The 16919-nt window shown below is 34.0% G+C and overlaps 2 protein-coding genes across 2 annotated transcripts; one reads left to right on the forward strand and one right to left on the reverse strand.

Annotated features, from left to right (window-relative positions):
* Nucleotides 1–240: 240 nt before the first annotated feature.
* Nucleotides 241–6943, reverse strand: LOC133178347 (mitochondrial fission factor homolog A-like). The gene is made up of 4 exons (XM_061313083.1): nucleotides 6850–6943; nucleotides 6308–6527; nucleotides 2036–2246; nucleotides 241–1342 (listed from the first exon to the last, which is right to left on the reverse strand). Exons 1-4 carry the CDS (start codon nucleotides 6859–6861, stop codon nucleotides 1111–1113), a joined length of 675 nt encoding a protein of 224 aa, XP_061169067.1. The 5' UTR covers nucleotides 6862–6943; the 3' UTR covers nucleotides 241–1110.
* Nucleotides 6944–7238: 295 nt separating this feature from the next.
* On the forward strand, nucleotides 7239–16529 carry LOC133178360 (meiotic recombination protein REC114-like). Its single transcript, XM_061313093.1, has 6 exons — nucleotides 7239–7324; nucleotides 14476–14556; nucleotides 14666–14749; nucleotides 14828–14950; nucleotides 15329–15397; nucleotides 16096–16529. The coding sequence occupies exons 1-6, from the start codon at nucleotides 7253–7255 to the stop codon at nucleotides 16270–16272; spliced, it is 606 nt and encodes a 201-aa protein (XP_061169077.1). The 5' UTR covers nucleotides 7239–7252; the 3' UTR covers nucleotides 16273–16529.
* The last annotated feature ends 390 nt before the right edge of the window (nucleotides 16530–16919 follow it).

The raw sequence follows: 16919 nt of genomic DNA on the forward strand, positions 1-16919 counted from the left end.
AAGACTATTTTAGAGGTTCTGGCTCCAACCTTCAAGCCTCAGGAAAAAAAATTGAAATAATGAAATTCAAAATATTTGTTCCTTTCACCCAAACATGCTATGTACTTTGAAAATAAATTGAGACTGCATAGTTAAGCCATTTCAGAGCAGAAAATATTCTAGTTTACTGCTGAAGAACAGAGGGAAGTAGATAGCAATGTCACCTAATATTCTGTGTCCTAAAAAAGGACAACCAACTAATTATCACTGATGAAAACATTTTATTGAAGATGAATATCAGATGTCACAATGAAGAACTCATTAACATAATCAGAAAATCTATTACTGTGTCAGGACAAACAAAATTATATAAACTGCAAATGCAATTCAAGAGTTATTTTTCCTTTCATCTGATTACTGAATTTGAATCATAAATTTTCCAAATTGGAAAAAAGCATAAGTAGCTTAAAATCCATCAAATGACAAAAAGAACAAGACCTCCTGTGTAGGCATTGAAAGACCTTTTCAGATATCTTCAAAAGAAAAGATAGAAAACGTGTTTGTAGATCACTGTATGTTTAGACTAGCTCATCACCAAATACTAATATTGTACACCAACCAAATTCAATTTTCAAAAACACAAAAACAAAACAAAAGAAAAGCTTGGAACAAAACTATGTGTAGTTTATATAATGGGAAACAGACTTGTGGTATTTGTTCCACAGGAATACTGCAGTACATTTACCATGTGACCAAAGCCTGAATATTCAGGTGACTATGAGGCAAAAATAATCTCAAAGTATTAACAAAGCATACATAATGTTAGAAGAAAAAACATTAAACTTTGATGTATACTTTTACAAAATACATTATACTAAATGTGTGGAAATGACATATAGTACAGAAACTGCACCATTTATGCCTAAAATATACATGTAATTATATTGTGCCATTTTTTTGGTCTTCCTGATGAATTGACTATGTAAATCAATGTAACGTTTAATATTTACATGTATTCAGAAAAAAAATTAGAATAAAAATGAAAGAAAATGTACATAAAATTCCACGTTGAATGTGAATGTTTATTGAAGAATGTCACCCTATGACTTACGGACGCCTTCTTCCATATAGTCATTTGGACTTTATAAATACATCATACAGAAACTTTAACGACAGTACCATCACAGTAGGATACAGTATGTAAGACCTCGTCCTATCATTGTCCTCTAAGTCCTTTACTCGACGAGTCAGCTTTGCCACTGCATTTCTCAATTGTGTATTCTCATCTAAATCATTCATTAAAAGTGACTCATTAATGGAATCTCCTGGGATAAAGGGCTGAGGTTGTCTTGAGCTCAGCTCCCTAAAATAAAATTAATATAAGCAATTTTTGTCAAATGGATAAAATCATGCTTATACGGGGCATATCATCCTTTTCAAAAACAAGTATTTAAAAATTTCAGTTTTATTCTGATGACTAATGTTTGATTTTTGATGACTAGAAACGTGTCCTCCATTTCTAAATTACATCTCTATGTATGACCTTCAGGATAAACAACACAAACTTTTTTTCAGAAATCAGCAATATTTCTCATAGATTTATATTCAAATAGGTAACCTGAATAATGATTGCTAAGTAAAGTTGGAGAGCTTTGTAAGATTTTGTCACAATGTTAAAAATTTGTGAAAGATTTATATAGAATTACATAGAAAACAACATGAAGTCGCATATCTAAGCACTAAAGAAAACTTACGATTTCTTTATATTTTAGAGATTTATCATTTATGTCGTTTCTATTCAAAATCAGTCAAAAAATATACAATATATGTCAATCCATGCATCAAAATTTTGTTTGTGTTATATATCCTTAATGTTCTTGTCACAACAGGCCTTGCACAAAAGTTGAATCAAAATAAAATTGATGCATTGAATAAAATCATTATCTCAATGCACCTTAGTTTGAATTTAAATTTTACAATCATTTCATTAAGCATTTAAATTCATAAAGCTATTTTTAGCAATGCCCTCCTAAGGCTTTCTTTAGTTTTTGCCTACCCATTAGGCACATATGTGCGTGGATGGTTTTGTGACATGTTTTGTTCTCTTTCCTCTTCATGCCTGTCCTCTAACAGGGGAAAGTTTAATGCTTCCTCCATTGTGAGGGTCCTGGGTGGGGTCTGTAGTCCAACATAATTCATGTAAGGTGCTGTTTTATCAAAGTCCAGCTGTCGAAAACCATGTCGCCCTCCTAGGTGCTTCCCTTCACCTGTTAGCAATGAATCAATTTTAGTGTAAGTACAAGTAAAAATGTTTAAAATTTTAAAATAAATTTACAACTTTCCAAAGCTTTTGAATAATAAAACCAGGGGTTGAAATATATGGTAGCCCGACGCCCGGGTCTAATCATTTTAAGACTCGGACCAGTTGATTTAAATGTAATGATAGTTCGTTGGACTAGCAGAACGGAAAAAAATTCTTGTCAGTTTACTTTTGCTTTTCTATGTAGACTGGTTTCTTTTGAATGAGAACTACATTGCAGTTTAATTTGTTTCTGTCACCAGAGCATTTGAAACTTTAATTTAACTTGTTATGTTTTCATTTTGCATAAAAAAAAATTTGGGCTAGCTGTTTGAGGTTTGGGCTAGTAATTTTTTACTGATCAGTAGCCCCTGGGCTAGTGGGTTTTCCAGAAAAATTTCAACCCCTGAAAACAATATATTTGTATTCATAGATGAATCTCTTTTATGACTTAACTTAAGGGTATGAAGGACACATGGTCACATGACTCTCTTTAACTACGTCATAGTCACCGTTTACATAAGTGCAAAACGTGTAAAGCATCAGTTCTTGTATAAATATTTGACAATTTGTTTACTTTAATTAACATGTTATGCATAAAAAAGGAAAAGTTTTAACATTCTTGTAAACATTAACAAATCATGAAATTGTTTGATCCACTCCTCTGTTTCCCTAAACTGTGCGTCCAACAAGTCGGTGACGTCATACACGATCTGTTAGTACAGCAAGATCACACTCGGTCAATACAGGGGAGCTATTATTATGTAAAAACAGGATATAATCAGTATATGATGAAATATTTTGATAAACGGGGAACACAAAAATTATTTTTGCATGGCTGATGACTGAAATCTTATGTAGGTATATCTTATTTTGCTTATATAGCTTACGTGTGACGTCATAGTTAGTTTTTCCCGTACTCAAGAAATGTAGACATGACACGGTTTTGTCATGCTTATGTCTTCTTTAACGATGTTCTGTGCAATATTAAGATCAGCTTCACCATTAGAAATTTTTACAGTTAATTAATTATATGAAGGACTTGCATTTCAAAGTAAATTTAAAAATATTGAATGATAGTTTTTTATGCAAATTAAGTTTTTTGTTTAAGTTGTCTTAAAAAATATGTAATTTTCCCTGTCCAGATGCAGTGTGATAGAAGAAACTTGCCTTTTCGAATTTAAAACCCTATTCATACTTTGAAATATTTTAAAAGATACATGTACACTTTCATATTTTTTATCTATGCTTAAAAAATCCCATTATGGACAGAGTAATGGACTCGGAAACATGGAGAGTTGAAACTCCACTTAGATACTGTTGGGCATAGTATTTGTCAATCAATATCTCTAAAATAAGGTAAGAAACCTAATGATATAACTGCATTAAGATATGTGGGACATACTAAATTAGAAATTTGCAAAATATGAAAAAAATTGAATGACAAGTATTTTTTCAGCTCAAGGTCCTTCTTCCCCTTAAATCCATTATATATCATGGTGTCGGGTGGTTACGTTCCGATTCCGTGTTCGACCCGCGTGGTTACGACCCAAGTGGTTTCGACCTACTCTAATGTATATCCCTACATGTGAATACCTGAGTACAGGGATATACACTGTGCGGTAAACAAATGGATATTCGGTAGCTGTATATTGTATGGCTTCAGAGATGTACGTGTCAATAGGGACCTATATACTAACGTTAGTATATAGGTCCCTGGTGTCAATAGGTAGTTGTTTCCGTATAATGTGTAGTCAACGTGCAGTGAGAAGGTTTCCTAACATTTTTTTCTACTATCGCGGAGCATGGATGTTGATGAATTTGATTTAGTAATGAATTATATTTGAACAGTTTTCCATAAAAATTAATCAAATACTTCATCAAATGTACCGTGATTACATATGCACTGTCTAAACATTAATGTAGGTTTCTCCAAATTAAATTACATACGATAATTAACACAAATATACGTGGTCGATATAAAAAAAAATGTAGACGAAAAAATAAAATGTAAAACTGTTGAAAGTGTTAATTAATTTCGTCGGAAGCAATTAATTGTTAATTAATTGCTTTGGAACGAAACCACTCGGGTCGAACATGGATTTGTGTCGAAACCACGCGGGTCGAACAAGTAGTCGGAACGTAACCACCCGCATTCTATATCATTATTCATTCATGAAGAATTTCTTCATTAATATATATACAACTAAATCAATTGCTGGAAAAATGTTTAATATTACACAAACAAAACAAATAAAATCATCTTTTATGCAATCAGAGAGATGAACAGTAAGGAACTAAGGATTAGTGATTTCTTTGATTTCATGTTATGTTTGAAAAGTGGAAAAGGTCAAAGTATACCTAAAATCCAGATTGTGTTTAGATGAAAATTATTTTTTACATTTGAAAATATGAGTAAAATTGTAGCTATTTCTTGGAGGAGATGGATTTCACTTTTCAAGATTTATTTCAATATTATCTTTATGTATAAAACACCCAAAAGAACATGATATAAAATAAGATATAACTTATTTTCAACGTTTGGTTTATAAAATCTATTGTATTACAGGTGCTCCTGTTATACCGGATAGGACATTCATTTTGGGGTGGGGTGCACTCAACCTGTGTATATGGGGTGCTTTTGAAATGTATTTGGGGCACTCATGACATGTATTTGGGTCACTCATGGAAATCAGGGTTTCAGATTGTAATAAGCAACTATAGGACACCTGGCATATTTACCAGAAAAGTTATAGGCCATTCTGTCCTATACCTCCTAAAATTATAGGCCAATCAATAGACTAGTTAGAATATTGTAACTGTGTCTCAGGACAGGTCTGGTCCGTATGACATTTATCATTTTAAAGGCAGAACATTCTATCTAGCCAACTAATAGTTGAAAATATACAATTCTTTTAACAATTCTTTCACCACGCAATTAAATGAAGTCTAAATATCTTTAGAAATAAAATATACAAGTGTAACTCAATCGTATTTATTTCAGAAAAAATTGCCTTTTTTATATTTAAAAGTTGTGTTTTTACCGGATTCTCATTAAGTGATGCTAATTAATCACTGTCATGCCCATTCTCTAAAGTGATGCACAGACCTGAGTTCACTATCCGAGGCCAAAGAGAGGATCGTACACTTTGCCTGTGCTTGGAGACTTGAAGTCATACCTTATTAAGGTTAATGCTAAGCCATGTACTCCGAAATCTTCGCATCTCTTTCAGTGTGATTTTCTCCGTTTTTTTTTTTTTTTTAAATTATTTTTTTTATTCTTCAGTTTCATTGACGTCATTCAAATGAGTTCTAATTCCGAAATTGCAGAGTTTACTGCCCGTTAAATATTGTATTCCACAAGGTTTAATATTTGAAGGTGCATGTGCTTGTCCACTACTCCATGTTAATATTGGTAAAGAAGCGTATCAGCTACAAGAAATAGCATGAAGCGATCTGGTGATCAAGATCTAATACCTGACTGTCATTGGCCAATGAAATCTGCAGTTGCAGGAAGTAGTAAAAGAAAATTAATTGGATCTGAATGGGAAACCCCCCCCCCCCCCCCAATATGACCGGCCTTTACATACAGAATTTAATTGGCCATTACGTCTGTTCAATGTTAAACTTATAGGCCATTTCGGCAGTTAAATTTTATTTTTTCCAGCCATTTTGAATTTTTATCAGCAAATGGCCGATGGCAATCTGAAACCCTGAAAATGTATTTGGGGTGCTCTTGAATTGAATTTGGGAGACTGGTTCATGTATTTGGGTGCCCGTAGAAAAAAACTTTTGGGAGCTTATGCATGGGGCTCTCTGGTTTCAGGGCAAAATTATAGTAACCCTTTGAAGCATGCATAAACTTTTAAGCAAAATAAAATTCACACAATGCTTCTTGTGTTTTTGTTATCAAAAGTAACCAAAAAGAAACCAAGTATCAATTCCTTAACAAAAAGGATGAAAAAAGACAGTTATTAAACTTACAAGCTCAAAAATAGAGTTATAAAAAGATAGAAAAGAAAAATTCACCTGCCACCATGATTCTGTCTGGAACCTTCATATCAGTGAAGGAGGAGAGATCAGGTTCTGACACCCCTCTGCTATCTGCCCTCACCCCCTCCATCCCCACCAGATTGTATGGCACCTGCATCTTGCTGCTTATCTGGCTAATGAATTCCGGGTCATAAGATTCAGGCTGGACATCACTGTAGTCAGACGGAAGGCTCTGGACTCGGGGTCTGGGGCTTTCCTGGTTATTACATTATTTAAATGACATCATGTGCAAAAAATAATTGTCAAAGTGAAACAAACATTTATAATATAAATTAACAAATTTAAGCAAAAAATAATGTGAAATTGAATAACTCATTAAGTGTGACAAGTCCTTAAAAGTAGTATGACGTATATCTTTGAAATTATTATTATTTTTTTATTTTCACTTTGGCTTTCAGCTAGAGAACTAGCTACAAGCAGAGACCTATATACTAACTTAGTATATTGGTCCCTGCTACAAGAAACCGACCCTAGTCAGTACACAAAAAATCTGGCAGTTAGTGTATAGTGAAATATACCTCTTCATCCATAACCACAGCTTAATCGTCTGATTCCTTGTTCAATAAACGATAAATTCCGAGTCCTTTTCCTTGTGAAGAGGTTCACCTTCTCGCCATCATGATCATCGTGCACAAATAGTCATGACGTAAGGCACAATTTAAGGCTCAGACGTGCAGGATCTATAGTTTCCGAGTGAGTGTATGAAATTAAATATCATGCGAGACCACTATGATCATTTTGAACGTGTGTTCATAGTTACTTATGGCTTTATTTTCTGGCATTTATTTGAACATCTCAATTAATAATAATCTTTAAACTAGGCCAAGTGTTCTGATCACCCATTTCCGGAAGGGGAGTTTTTGTTTGAATTTTAGAGTGACTTATGACGCGGGAAAATTTAACAACAAATGCTAAACTAAAATGGCTTGGAAAATAAAACGATATGCTAGACAGAAAACGGTCCATAAAGGGGGTGACACCATAGAGTGGGATGTAAGTGTATATATTTACTTTGACTGCATTCCTCTTTTAAACTGTTCACTGGCCATTTTCGAAAGAAATTCTTCTAAGATTTTTCTCTCTCTCTATCTCTGTTTTTTTTTTTTTGGTTTATTTGTTTCTTCAACAAAAAATGTACAAGTTTTCTTTCTTAATCGATCTATTACATAACAACACCCACCCCCTTGTTTAGTAACATGTTCCAAATTATGAAATGCTATTTTTAATTCCACCTTAAATTTATCCTTGCAAAGTTTTCACAGGATACGTAGTTAAAATCTTACTAAGGAGTAAGAATTGTTGGCTTACTTTCAACTTGCATTTATGAAATGAAATAGTTTAAAGAACTCATTGCAATATAAGTGTAATAATCGAAGTTTTACACATAAATATGTACACAACCATATATTATATATATCTTCTTGCTGGACATCAGTGAACTGGCGACATTGTATAGCTGACAAACCGGGTTACTAACGGAAAACGAAAAAGAACGAAAGATTATTTCATTATATGAGCGAGGTCATATCGAAAACATATTACGCATTAAAAAAAAAAAAACTTCGATGTGCTAATAATTTCTAGATATTGTATTAGGTACATATGTATAAGTAAAAATAGCAAAGAGTGGAATATCAATAAATACAATCAAAGCTGTTGCTCTTCCTACCAGAAGTGGAGGCTTAAGAATTATGTGAAGTATAAAGATGAGTTAGTCTCAGTACAAGTGGATGAATTTAGAGACAGACAATAGTATTCTAGGGTTTTCATTATTTATCAGCTGCTGTAAACACTTAAAGTAAGCATCTTCTTTGAAACATGTCTTTCAACATTACAATTTTAAACCTGGTAAAACTTCTCCCATAAAAATGATTTCGATAACTGATTGATAAATAATTTTCTTCTTGGAAATGACTTCATTACAGGCTCGAAGGTTTAAATGAAAATTTTTCTGTCTTTCCTCATCCCATTGAGAAAAATATAACGACCCGAGACTCGGGGCAACATATACATGTACGTTTCTTGAAAATACACATAATAATACTATTTCGTTAATTATAAAACATCTTACAATTAAATTAATTCAAACCTTCTCGATACGGTTTTAATTAACCCCTGTAACTGAAATTTTTACAGCACAGTAAGAGTACAGCAATGCATATCGTCAGAAGATGTCTATTTTCTTAATATGAACATGTAATTACAATTTATTACATTTTCAACAGTGAAATACTGTAATTTATTTATTTACTGAATAAAAGATATATTCTGACATAGCGTGAAAGGATATCAAAATGGTATTCTCACAGTGTGAGAGAATACCAGAAGTTCGAAAAAACTCGATTTTCCTTCCCTTCACGAAAAGTTTTTAACAAAAAAAAAAAAAAAAAAAAAAAAAAAACCTCCCTGACCTGTTATAAGATAGAGTAAATGAACCATCCTGACAGAGACTAAAACTGCCAAAGTTTCTCCAATGTATTGTTAAAAATCCATGTTTACAACGATTTCAATCTCTCAATCGCTTTGTGGCGGTCAGACGAGTTCGATCGCCGGTGGCCAGATAGCTCAGTTGGTAGAACACCTGACTGGAGATTCAGGGGGCCCGGGTTCGAATCCCGGTCTGGTCCGCTGCATTTTTCTCCTCTCCCGTTACAGCTTAGCTATGACGTCACATTCTATGACACTGAGGCAAAGGGATTTCAAAGAAACATTATATGCCTCTAATGGCCGGTTGCGTATCTCGGATTTAAACCTCCGATCAATGATTCCAGGTTTAAATCCAAGTTTACACGTTGCACACAGGTAAGGCTTGGCTGAGTACAGCTCAGAATTACGGTAAATTCTGAACCTGGTATAGGGGTAGTTTAAACCCAGCTTGATATCGTTTCCATGGATTTTTGGTAGAATATTTTGATATTTTGAACTGTTTTGATGTTCCAGAAATGTTTTATGGTGATGATGATTGTAGTGATGATGATTGTATTGAAAGATTTCGCCATATTAAAAAGGCTATTCTACAAGAAATTTTTTATGGTCATATTGAAGATTTTTTTTTGGCACATTTCTTCAGTGTGTCGTTTTAGTAAAATAACAAAAAAAAAAAAATTATATAAACTTTCTCATACCAAATTTAAATCAAATTACGAATTTCACACTTTCAAACTTGCAAACAGCTGGTGATACACATTCCAATAGTTTCTAATAATGCCGAACCGAATTTCTTAGAAATTAAAAGTTTATTTTTTATCATTGTGTAGGCTATTCACATGGCCGTAGGACCGGGAGGGGGGGGGGGGGCTGCCCAGCCTTAATAACTTTGCCGATATATAGAATACTCTAGAAAATATAGCTAATGTATGATTGTGCCTTCTCAATAATAACGTATGATGACGTTTTGTTTTTTTTAATTTGCCTGTCAAGGATATTTGGGTTGTGACCCACAACTAAAAATGTTTGGCTGTGCCCCCCCCCCCCAACTGAAAATGCTTACGGCCTGATCCTTGAGAACATGACAACAAACTCACATTTATCAATACTTGTACCGAATTGAATGTTTCACTGGATTGCTGGCTATATGAATAATGTCCAAATAATCTCTTTGCTACATTAGTTGTACATCAAACTAAACCTTCTAAACAACTAAGTACTAATGGCTTGATATCTACAGAAAAGGTATCATTTGATATTAAATTGAAAATTTAAATATATACATTGTTCCTACCTCTGTTTTAAGTTTTGGTATTGTTTCTATTGTTACTTATTCCCAAGACCCCACTCCCAGTTTTTCCTCTCTTCAGTCTTTTGGAAAAGCTGTATTATGTTTGCTATTTCATATTTTCTTATGGTTTGAGTTTCGATGACAGATCCTGTGGTTTGAATTAAATTGTATTGCAGTTTTTTCTGCATTTTAATTAACAATTTACCATCAATATATATATATTTGTTTTTACATATATCCTTTCGAGATTCAACCAGATTTATCAAAAAAATGTTTGAAGAGCTGTAAAATTAGGAAACTCACTAGCCTTCAACAGTTTAATTTGAGTAAGTCAAGATTAGGTAAGCCTTACTCAGTTTTATAGCGTGCAACAGAAGTACGTCTCAAGTAAACCCGACTCAACTGGGGTTTAAACCCGGCTTACGTGATCCGCGGATCAGTGGCTGAGCTGTACTTATCTGAGCCATAGGTACGCAACCGGCCATAAGAATGCTACGAAACATTCGGTTTAAATTATTCGCTGACGATTTAATATGAACTCAAATTCAACCTTTAATCTGATCATTCTTAGATAATGATCATTTCAAACTGTATAAACATGCTATTTATTTTAAGTAATAGTCTAAAAGCTTTTGTGAGCATTGAATCCCAACATCCATCCGCACACAAATATAATTTGAACATGCATCTTAAAAGTTATGAAGTAACCAGTGATGCTTTTATACAGTTAAGCCGGAAAATGGATAAAAAACTGACATTTACATTGCGTCTACAGACATACAGACAGACAGGAACGCAGTAAATTCCAGTATAGCCCCCTTACATCTCTATAGTGGGTAGGTAGTGGCGATGCATTCAATGAACAAATGTAAGCGGGAATGGCGATGTCATCTTGTTTGTCAACAAGATCCAAATATTCAGACTATAGGTAAACATAGTCTTCAAGTATTGTCAAAGAGAAGGGATCTTCAGGAGGGATTCTTATCTGTTTTCGGACTAAACGAAACATTCAAAGTATATTTCCTGAAAAGTCTTTTTAGATGTTAGAGATTTAAAAGATCATATTTTTCTTTCCTTCTCTTAATTGTACAACTTAAAATAGAAATGAAATGGACTTTTTTTGGCGCAACGACGGCATATGAAAATATCTTTTCTGCTTCTCAGAATTTCTACATTATAATAAATTTAATTAACAATTTTAAATACGATGCATAATCATAGGCTTAAAGGAAATTTCTGAATGAAAAAGGTGAAGTTAACGAACAGTGATCGATCTCAAAAACTACAAACAATACAAATCTGTGAACAGGGCATAAAATCTGAACCCCGTAAAATCTTGAGTTGGGATCAGGTGCCTAGAAGGAGTAATAATCTCCTGTCGACCAGTCACAACCGCCGTGAGTCCTATGTATTGACCAGGTAGACGGAACATTCCGTAGTCAAATTTAGTATAAAAACAAAGGCCTAACAATTGATATGAAACACGTCAGCCAAAATACAACCCAATGATAGGTTTATATTTGATAACAAGATCATAATAACGACCATAGAATTTACGAAATGCTGACTTTAAACGAGGTTGTTAAATCCCTGTAACATCAACTTATCTGTCCGTAGCCTGCCTCGATTTAAAGATTGATCCTACTCAGAACATGCTCTTGAGTATCGAATAAGTTGGGAGACTTAAATACCATATGCAGGTGATAACGGAATATTACTACAATAGTACATATTAAAATAAGGAAGGTTGACGATAAAAAGCTGAAGTCATCTCGTTTGTCATACAATTTAGTTGTTACATGTAGTTGACCCTTATCGTCTATAGCCAGAAAAACATCCAAATGTGAAATAGATGTGGCAGACTCTGTGGTGTTTCTTATTTCAATTTCCCTGATATATATATATATATATATATATATATATATATATATATATATATATATATATATATATATATATATATATATATATATATATATATATATATATATATATATATAGTTCACATATGAATGGAAGTAACTATAATTGTTAATTGATGAAACGTCGTCTATATTTTTGAATGTCGAGTTGAAGGCACAGCAGGTGTTTTCTTCCTCTAATGTAGAAGTTTATAAATAATTTCTTCTTCACAGGAATATAAAAACAAGTCGGCTAAAAAGGAGCACAATTAGAAAATAAGAAAACTTTAAATAATCGAAGCATATGAAAATTAATATCCCCCCCCCCCCATTGAAGAAAAATAGAGAAAATTCGAGTTAGTCAATGTACATGTATTTTTTCTCAATTTTTTTTTTATCTCATTGTGGTAATATCATCTGATAGACCCTATAAGACATCTTTCTTTCTTTCTTCTTTTTTTTTCTCAGAACGAGAAATATCTAATCCTTTGAAATAGAAGAAGGCACCATATGATTGGCAACAGTAATTTTTAATTCTTAATATCATATTCTTTTTTCTCGAGTTGTGATTTGAGTTGATTAATATAAGTTCGACCAATGTCTGCGTTCGGGATATATATCTTGATTATGAAAAACACAAGTACATAACGATCCGTAAGATAACATGCCATTCTATAAATAGCTATGTATCATCCAATCTGAAGTTGATGTACAAATAATGTAATCAGGAATCAATATTACCGATGTAGATTTGCACCCTAAATAACAAATAAAACATTCTTCTTGCTAATTATTCTCTAAAAACTTTTAATTTTTAAATTCGCTTTTTTATATCTGCCTATGACGCAATCTACGTTTGGTATCATGTGACGTAAACAATCCCAACTTTTGACAGCACTATAGGCCCATTGGCGGATCCAGAGGGGGGGGGTCCGGGGGTTGGAAACCCCCCTTTATTTTTGGAGAGAGAGAGAAAGAGAGAGATTTCTGTAATATAGATAATTTAACGTCTAATATTTTGAATAAAATAAGTAGTTCAATCTCTGCCCTTTCTGCTCGCTAGATAAAGTGTCCCGTATTCCATCCTCCACGTACCTCCAGAACCTTGGCCCCGGGCCCCGACAACCCACAAGTAACATGCAAGATTTCACTTTGATATCATTGGAAGATTCCATGCCATTTTTGGACCATCTTCTGAAGTAACTAACTTTAAAAAGTATGAATAAAAAGTCATGAAAGGGCGCATACATAAGAGATTATTATGGTGATATTTTAATCTATGAAGAGAAAGATGTAAAATGCCTCAGTGGTATGCGGAGGGAGTGGGTTCACTTATTCTGAGAATAATCTTTTGCTGTAGTTTTAATATGCAGGTTTTGATTTGGATGCTCCCCCATTTTGTTGCTGGAAGTTCAAAATACGCACTTCAAGCATTTGAAACCAAAAAAGTGCGGAAAAGTAAGAGGATCCCCCCCCCCCCCTTACCCCGAAATAGGATGTAAGAATTTGGTGCACAGTTGTTGTTGTTGTTTTTTAGCTTGTCAACTCTGTTCGGAGGTTGGCCCTTTTGATAAACCATTGCTACGGCCTTGAAGTGTCTGTGGCGTAATTCTATGCATGAATGTTGGGGGCACCGACCTGGAACCCCCCCCTTTCAAAAATTGCTGGATCCGCCCCTGAGGCCAAGGGCTTGTGAGGAGAAGAGCGGATCAGAAACCTTTGGCTAGCGAAGATGGTGGCTATGAGGACAATTGCAAGTTTATTGTCCCTCTCAAAAGCAACTATTTCCCTCGTCTGCACCTCGGGAAATAGTTGCTGTCTTAGGAGACAATAAACTTGCTATTGTCCTCATAGCCAGTAAATGGGTGTTTTAGTATACCCAAGCAAAGAATATGGCCGTATTTAGCGTTTTTTCTGCAGGAATCATCTGTACAAACATTTAACATACTCCATTAGTGTCTTTTTCCCTGGAGTTGAAGAGTCCCAATACTTGAAAAGGAACTGTGTGCTACATTTTTATGTCTATGTATGCTGGTGTACACTTCTTCTTAAACAAGTTTGGATAAACAATAAATAATCTTAAATTAAGAAAAACCTTGAAAAATTATCAGTAGGTTATGTATGTTGCATATGGCAAACCCTCGGGGGATAGTCCCTGTCACGGGTTTGATAAAAGAGGTATCCCACTCACAGCCAGTGGATAAGTGTATATTATTCACCGCACATTATTGTTTTGAATTTCAATAAAGATACAGTTAATAGGGACAAAAGGAAACGTAAAGAAAATGTAATAAACAGAAAATCAATCTTTTGTGGTATGATATGGAATTAATTTTACTCGTGAGACTTGTTTTTTAAATTTTCACTCATGCTTCCCGCACTTGAAAATATGGAAATATCCTGCTCCACTCGCAAATAAATTTCATATCAAACTTTGAATTTCCTCTATTTATCATTTGGTACTATCCTTTTACCTTATAAGTATATATATGAATGATTTGTCCGATAATATATCTATTTTGGAGGATTTTGATGACAAGCAGTGTCCTATAGATCTGAGAATTCAGCAAGGAAATATGACTCTGATACATGGGAAAACTGTTAGGGTGAGACTTCAAGTAATTAATGAATAATTTTAATATAGGTTAACTAGTTTTTAATAAAGTATGGCAATTTACTGACCATAGTTCATTTTGCCTGGATTTTCCATTTCAGGAGTCCCACGTCTTACCGTCATCTTCAAAGGCACTCCGAGCCATTTCTAAAGGCGACACTTTGTTGGTTATCTATCGTCTGGAGGTTTGTATATCAAACAGTCCACCCTTTTCTTTTTTAATGCTTTATAATATAATCGAACTCTCTTTTTTTAACTTCCAGACCCACACACATCGATTTCGTGTTAAGTTTGCCGGAGGAGAAAACTCCTGTCAAGAGTGTGCGGAGCAGTTGTCCGATTTCTTTCCAGTAAAAATTTTACCGATCACTGTTGAATCTTCCCAGGTAAACTCAATACGTTTTACGAAAAAAGCTCTGGGTGATTTGTCGCTGGTTATTTGATAAAAGATTTATTTTTTGTATTAATTTTCTGAAATTCTGCTTTCAATGTTTCTTTGCTGATATTATTTTGCATCCATTCTCTACAACAAACGCTTTATAGAATGAAGGCAAATAGTTAAGAAAAGTAAAGCAGAAAGATCAAGGCATATTTGACATCCGTCAAAGATATCAATAAAAATAAAAATTTGAACACCAGCAGGGTATGTGAAGTTATGCCAACATGATCTGGAAAAAATAAAACAAATTTTACCCAAACGTCCCAAAGAAACCAATTTATATATATATCCCCATGTATATATATGAATATGTTCACTTCTGCAGGAAGTAAAGGAGGACAAAAATGAAAAAGAGGTGATCGAAGGGGAGATAACTATTTCCAAAATGGCGGAGGTGAGTACGGTTTCCGTCACTCGGAGCTCCTCGGGTGGCTCGTGTCTCGCCCACTAACCTCGGACGTGAACGGTGTTCTACCATTTTGCTAATACAATCATGTGATCCAATTCGAAATTCCTTCAAATGTTATTCCTTTGAAATCCGAGTTACTTTGTGGCACGCCCAACACTATGTTTCTGCTTTCAAATACCACAAACATATAAGATTGTAATCAAAACCGACATACAAGAAAGAATATTAGACAAGTTTTCAAAACTTTTTTGTGAACTTTATGCAGAGCGAAATATGAAATGAGTTAAAAGGCAGTTTCCAGTGGAGAAATGTATCGGTTTGATGCATATTCCTCCACCAATCACATCCGAGGTTTGTATGGAGCGTAGCGGATCAGCCGAGGATTGCCGATTGCGATTTATTATGATAACATACGGTATAAAGTGTATTTTCAAATCTGTCCTTCAAGAGCCACGTTGCAACTACGGAATTCTTATTTCATACTTTAGACATAATATATAGAAACATTTGCAAGTAATTATTTTGAAAAAAGAAAGGTCCAAATCGCCGGTCCCCCTTTCAAAAATGTTGCATATATACAGACATAAATTAAGGAAAATATTTATTTCACACAATTTCTTTTGTGAAAGATTGATTTTTCACAATGCTCGAGCTTAATTCATTATTTATTCATCTCAAAAAAGGTTGTCAACGGAACTGCGTCTGTGAAACTTTCGGCAGCATATGACAGAGTCCAATCGATGAACGGAACACAATTAAACACACTCATCAAATTATGTTTGGCTGATCCCGAGTTTCCGGCGTTCGTGGAAGAAGTCGAAAAGGAATTAGTCAAAATCAAAGAAGAAATGAAGACGTAAGACAATCACCGAAAGATCCTAGATTTCTGCAGGATTTCTGATTTGTTGATGGTGGGTTTCAGCACTATGGGGAGATTGCCGTCGTCCTAAACACGTGATCACATTGTTGTACTGGTTTAAAATACAAATCTGTTATCGACTCTGATCTTTTCTACGCACTGTTTTATTTTTGTTTATAACGCAACAACAATTAATTCAACCTGAAATGATAGTTACAATTACCGATACTTTTACAAAACAAGAAGTCAACAATGAACATTACTTGTTTTTGTAAAATCACATTTTAAGTTCAATAATGTATTCTAGTAAATCTACTTTAAAAATTATGATAAATGTACCGATATTAAAGGGGAAAAAGCGAAAGACTATTCATTATACGAGCGAGATCATATCGAAAACATTTTTTAAACTTCAATATGGGTTCAAAGCGTTATTTTAAACGAGCATGATGAAAATGCATGTTGTCTCTGCACCTTATGTTGTGGGGCTTTGGCAACGCGGTGTCTGTATAAGCTGCAACATGAAAATAGGATCCAAAGTGCAAATCTTCATTGTTTAGAGAGAAAACTTTGCTAACTAGACCAATTTAGAAGTCTGGATAAAAAGGAAATGTACCAAGTATTCAAAATTATTATTTAAACCTTTTT

The sequence above is a fragment of the Saccostrea echinata genome, unplaced genomic scaffold (assembly GCF_033153115.1).
Source record: "Saccostrea echinata isolate AGI-Se365-2 ecotype Australia unplaced genomic scaffold, CSIRO_AGI_Sech_v1 ptg000001l, whole genome shotgun sequence".
In the NCBI taxonomy this organism is placed as follows: domain Eukaryota; kingdom Metazoa; phylum Mollusca; class Bivalvia; order Ostreida; family Ostreidae; genus Saccostrea; species Saccostrea echinata.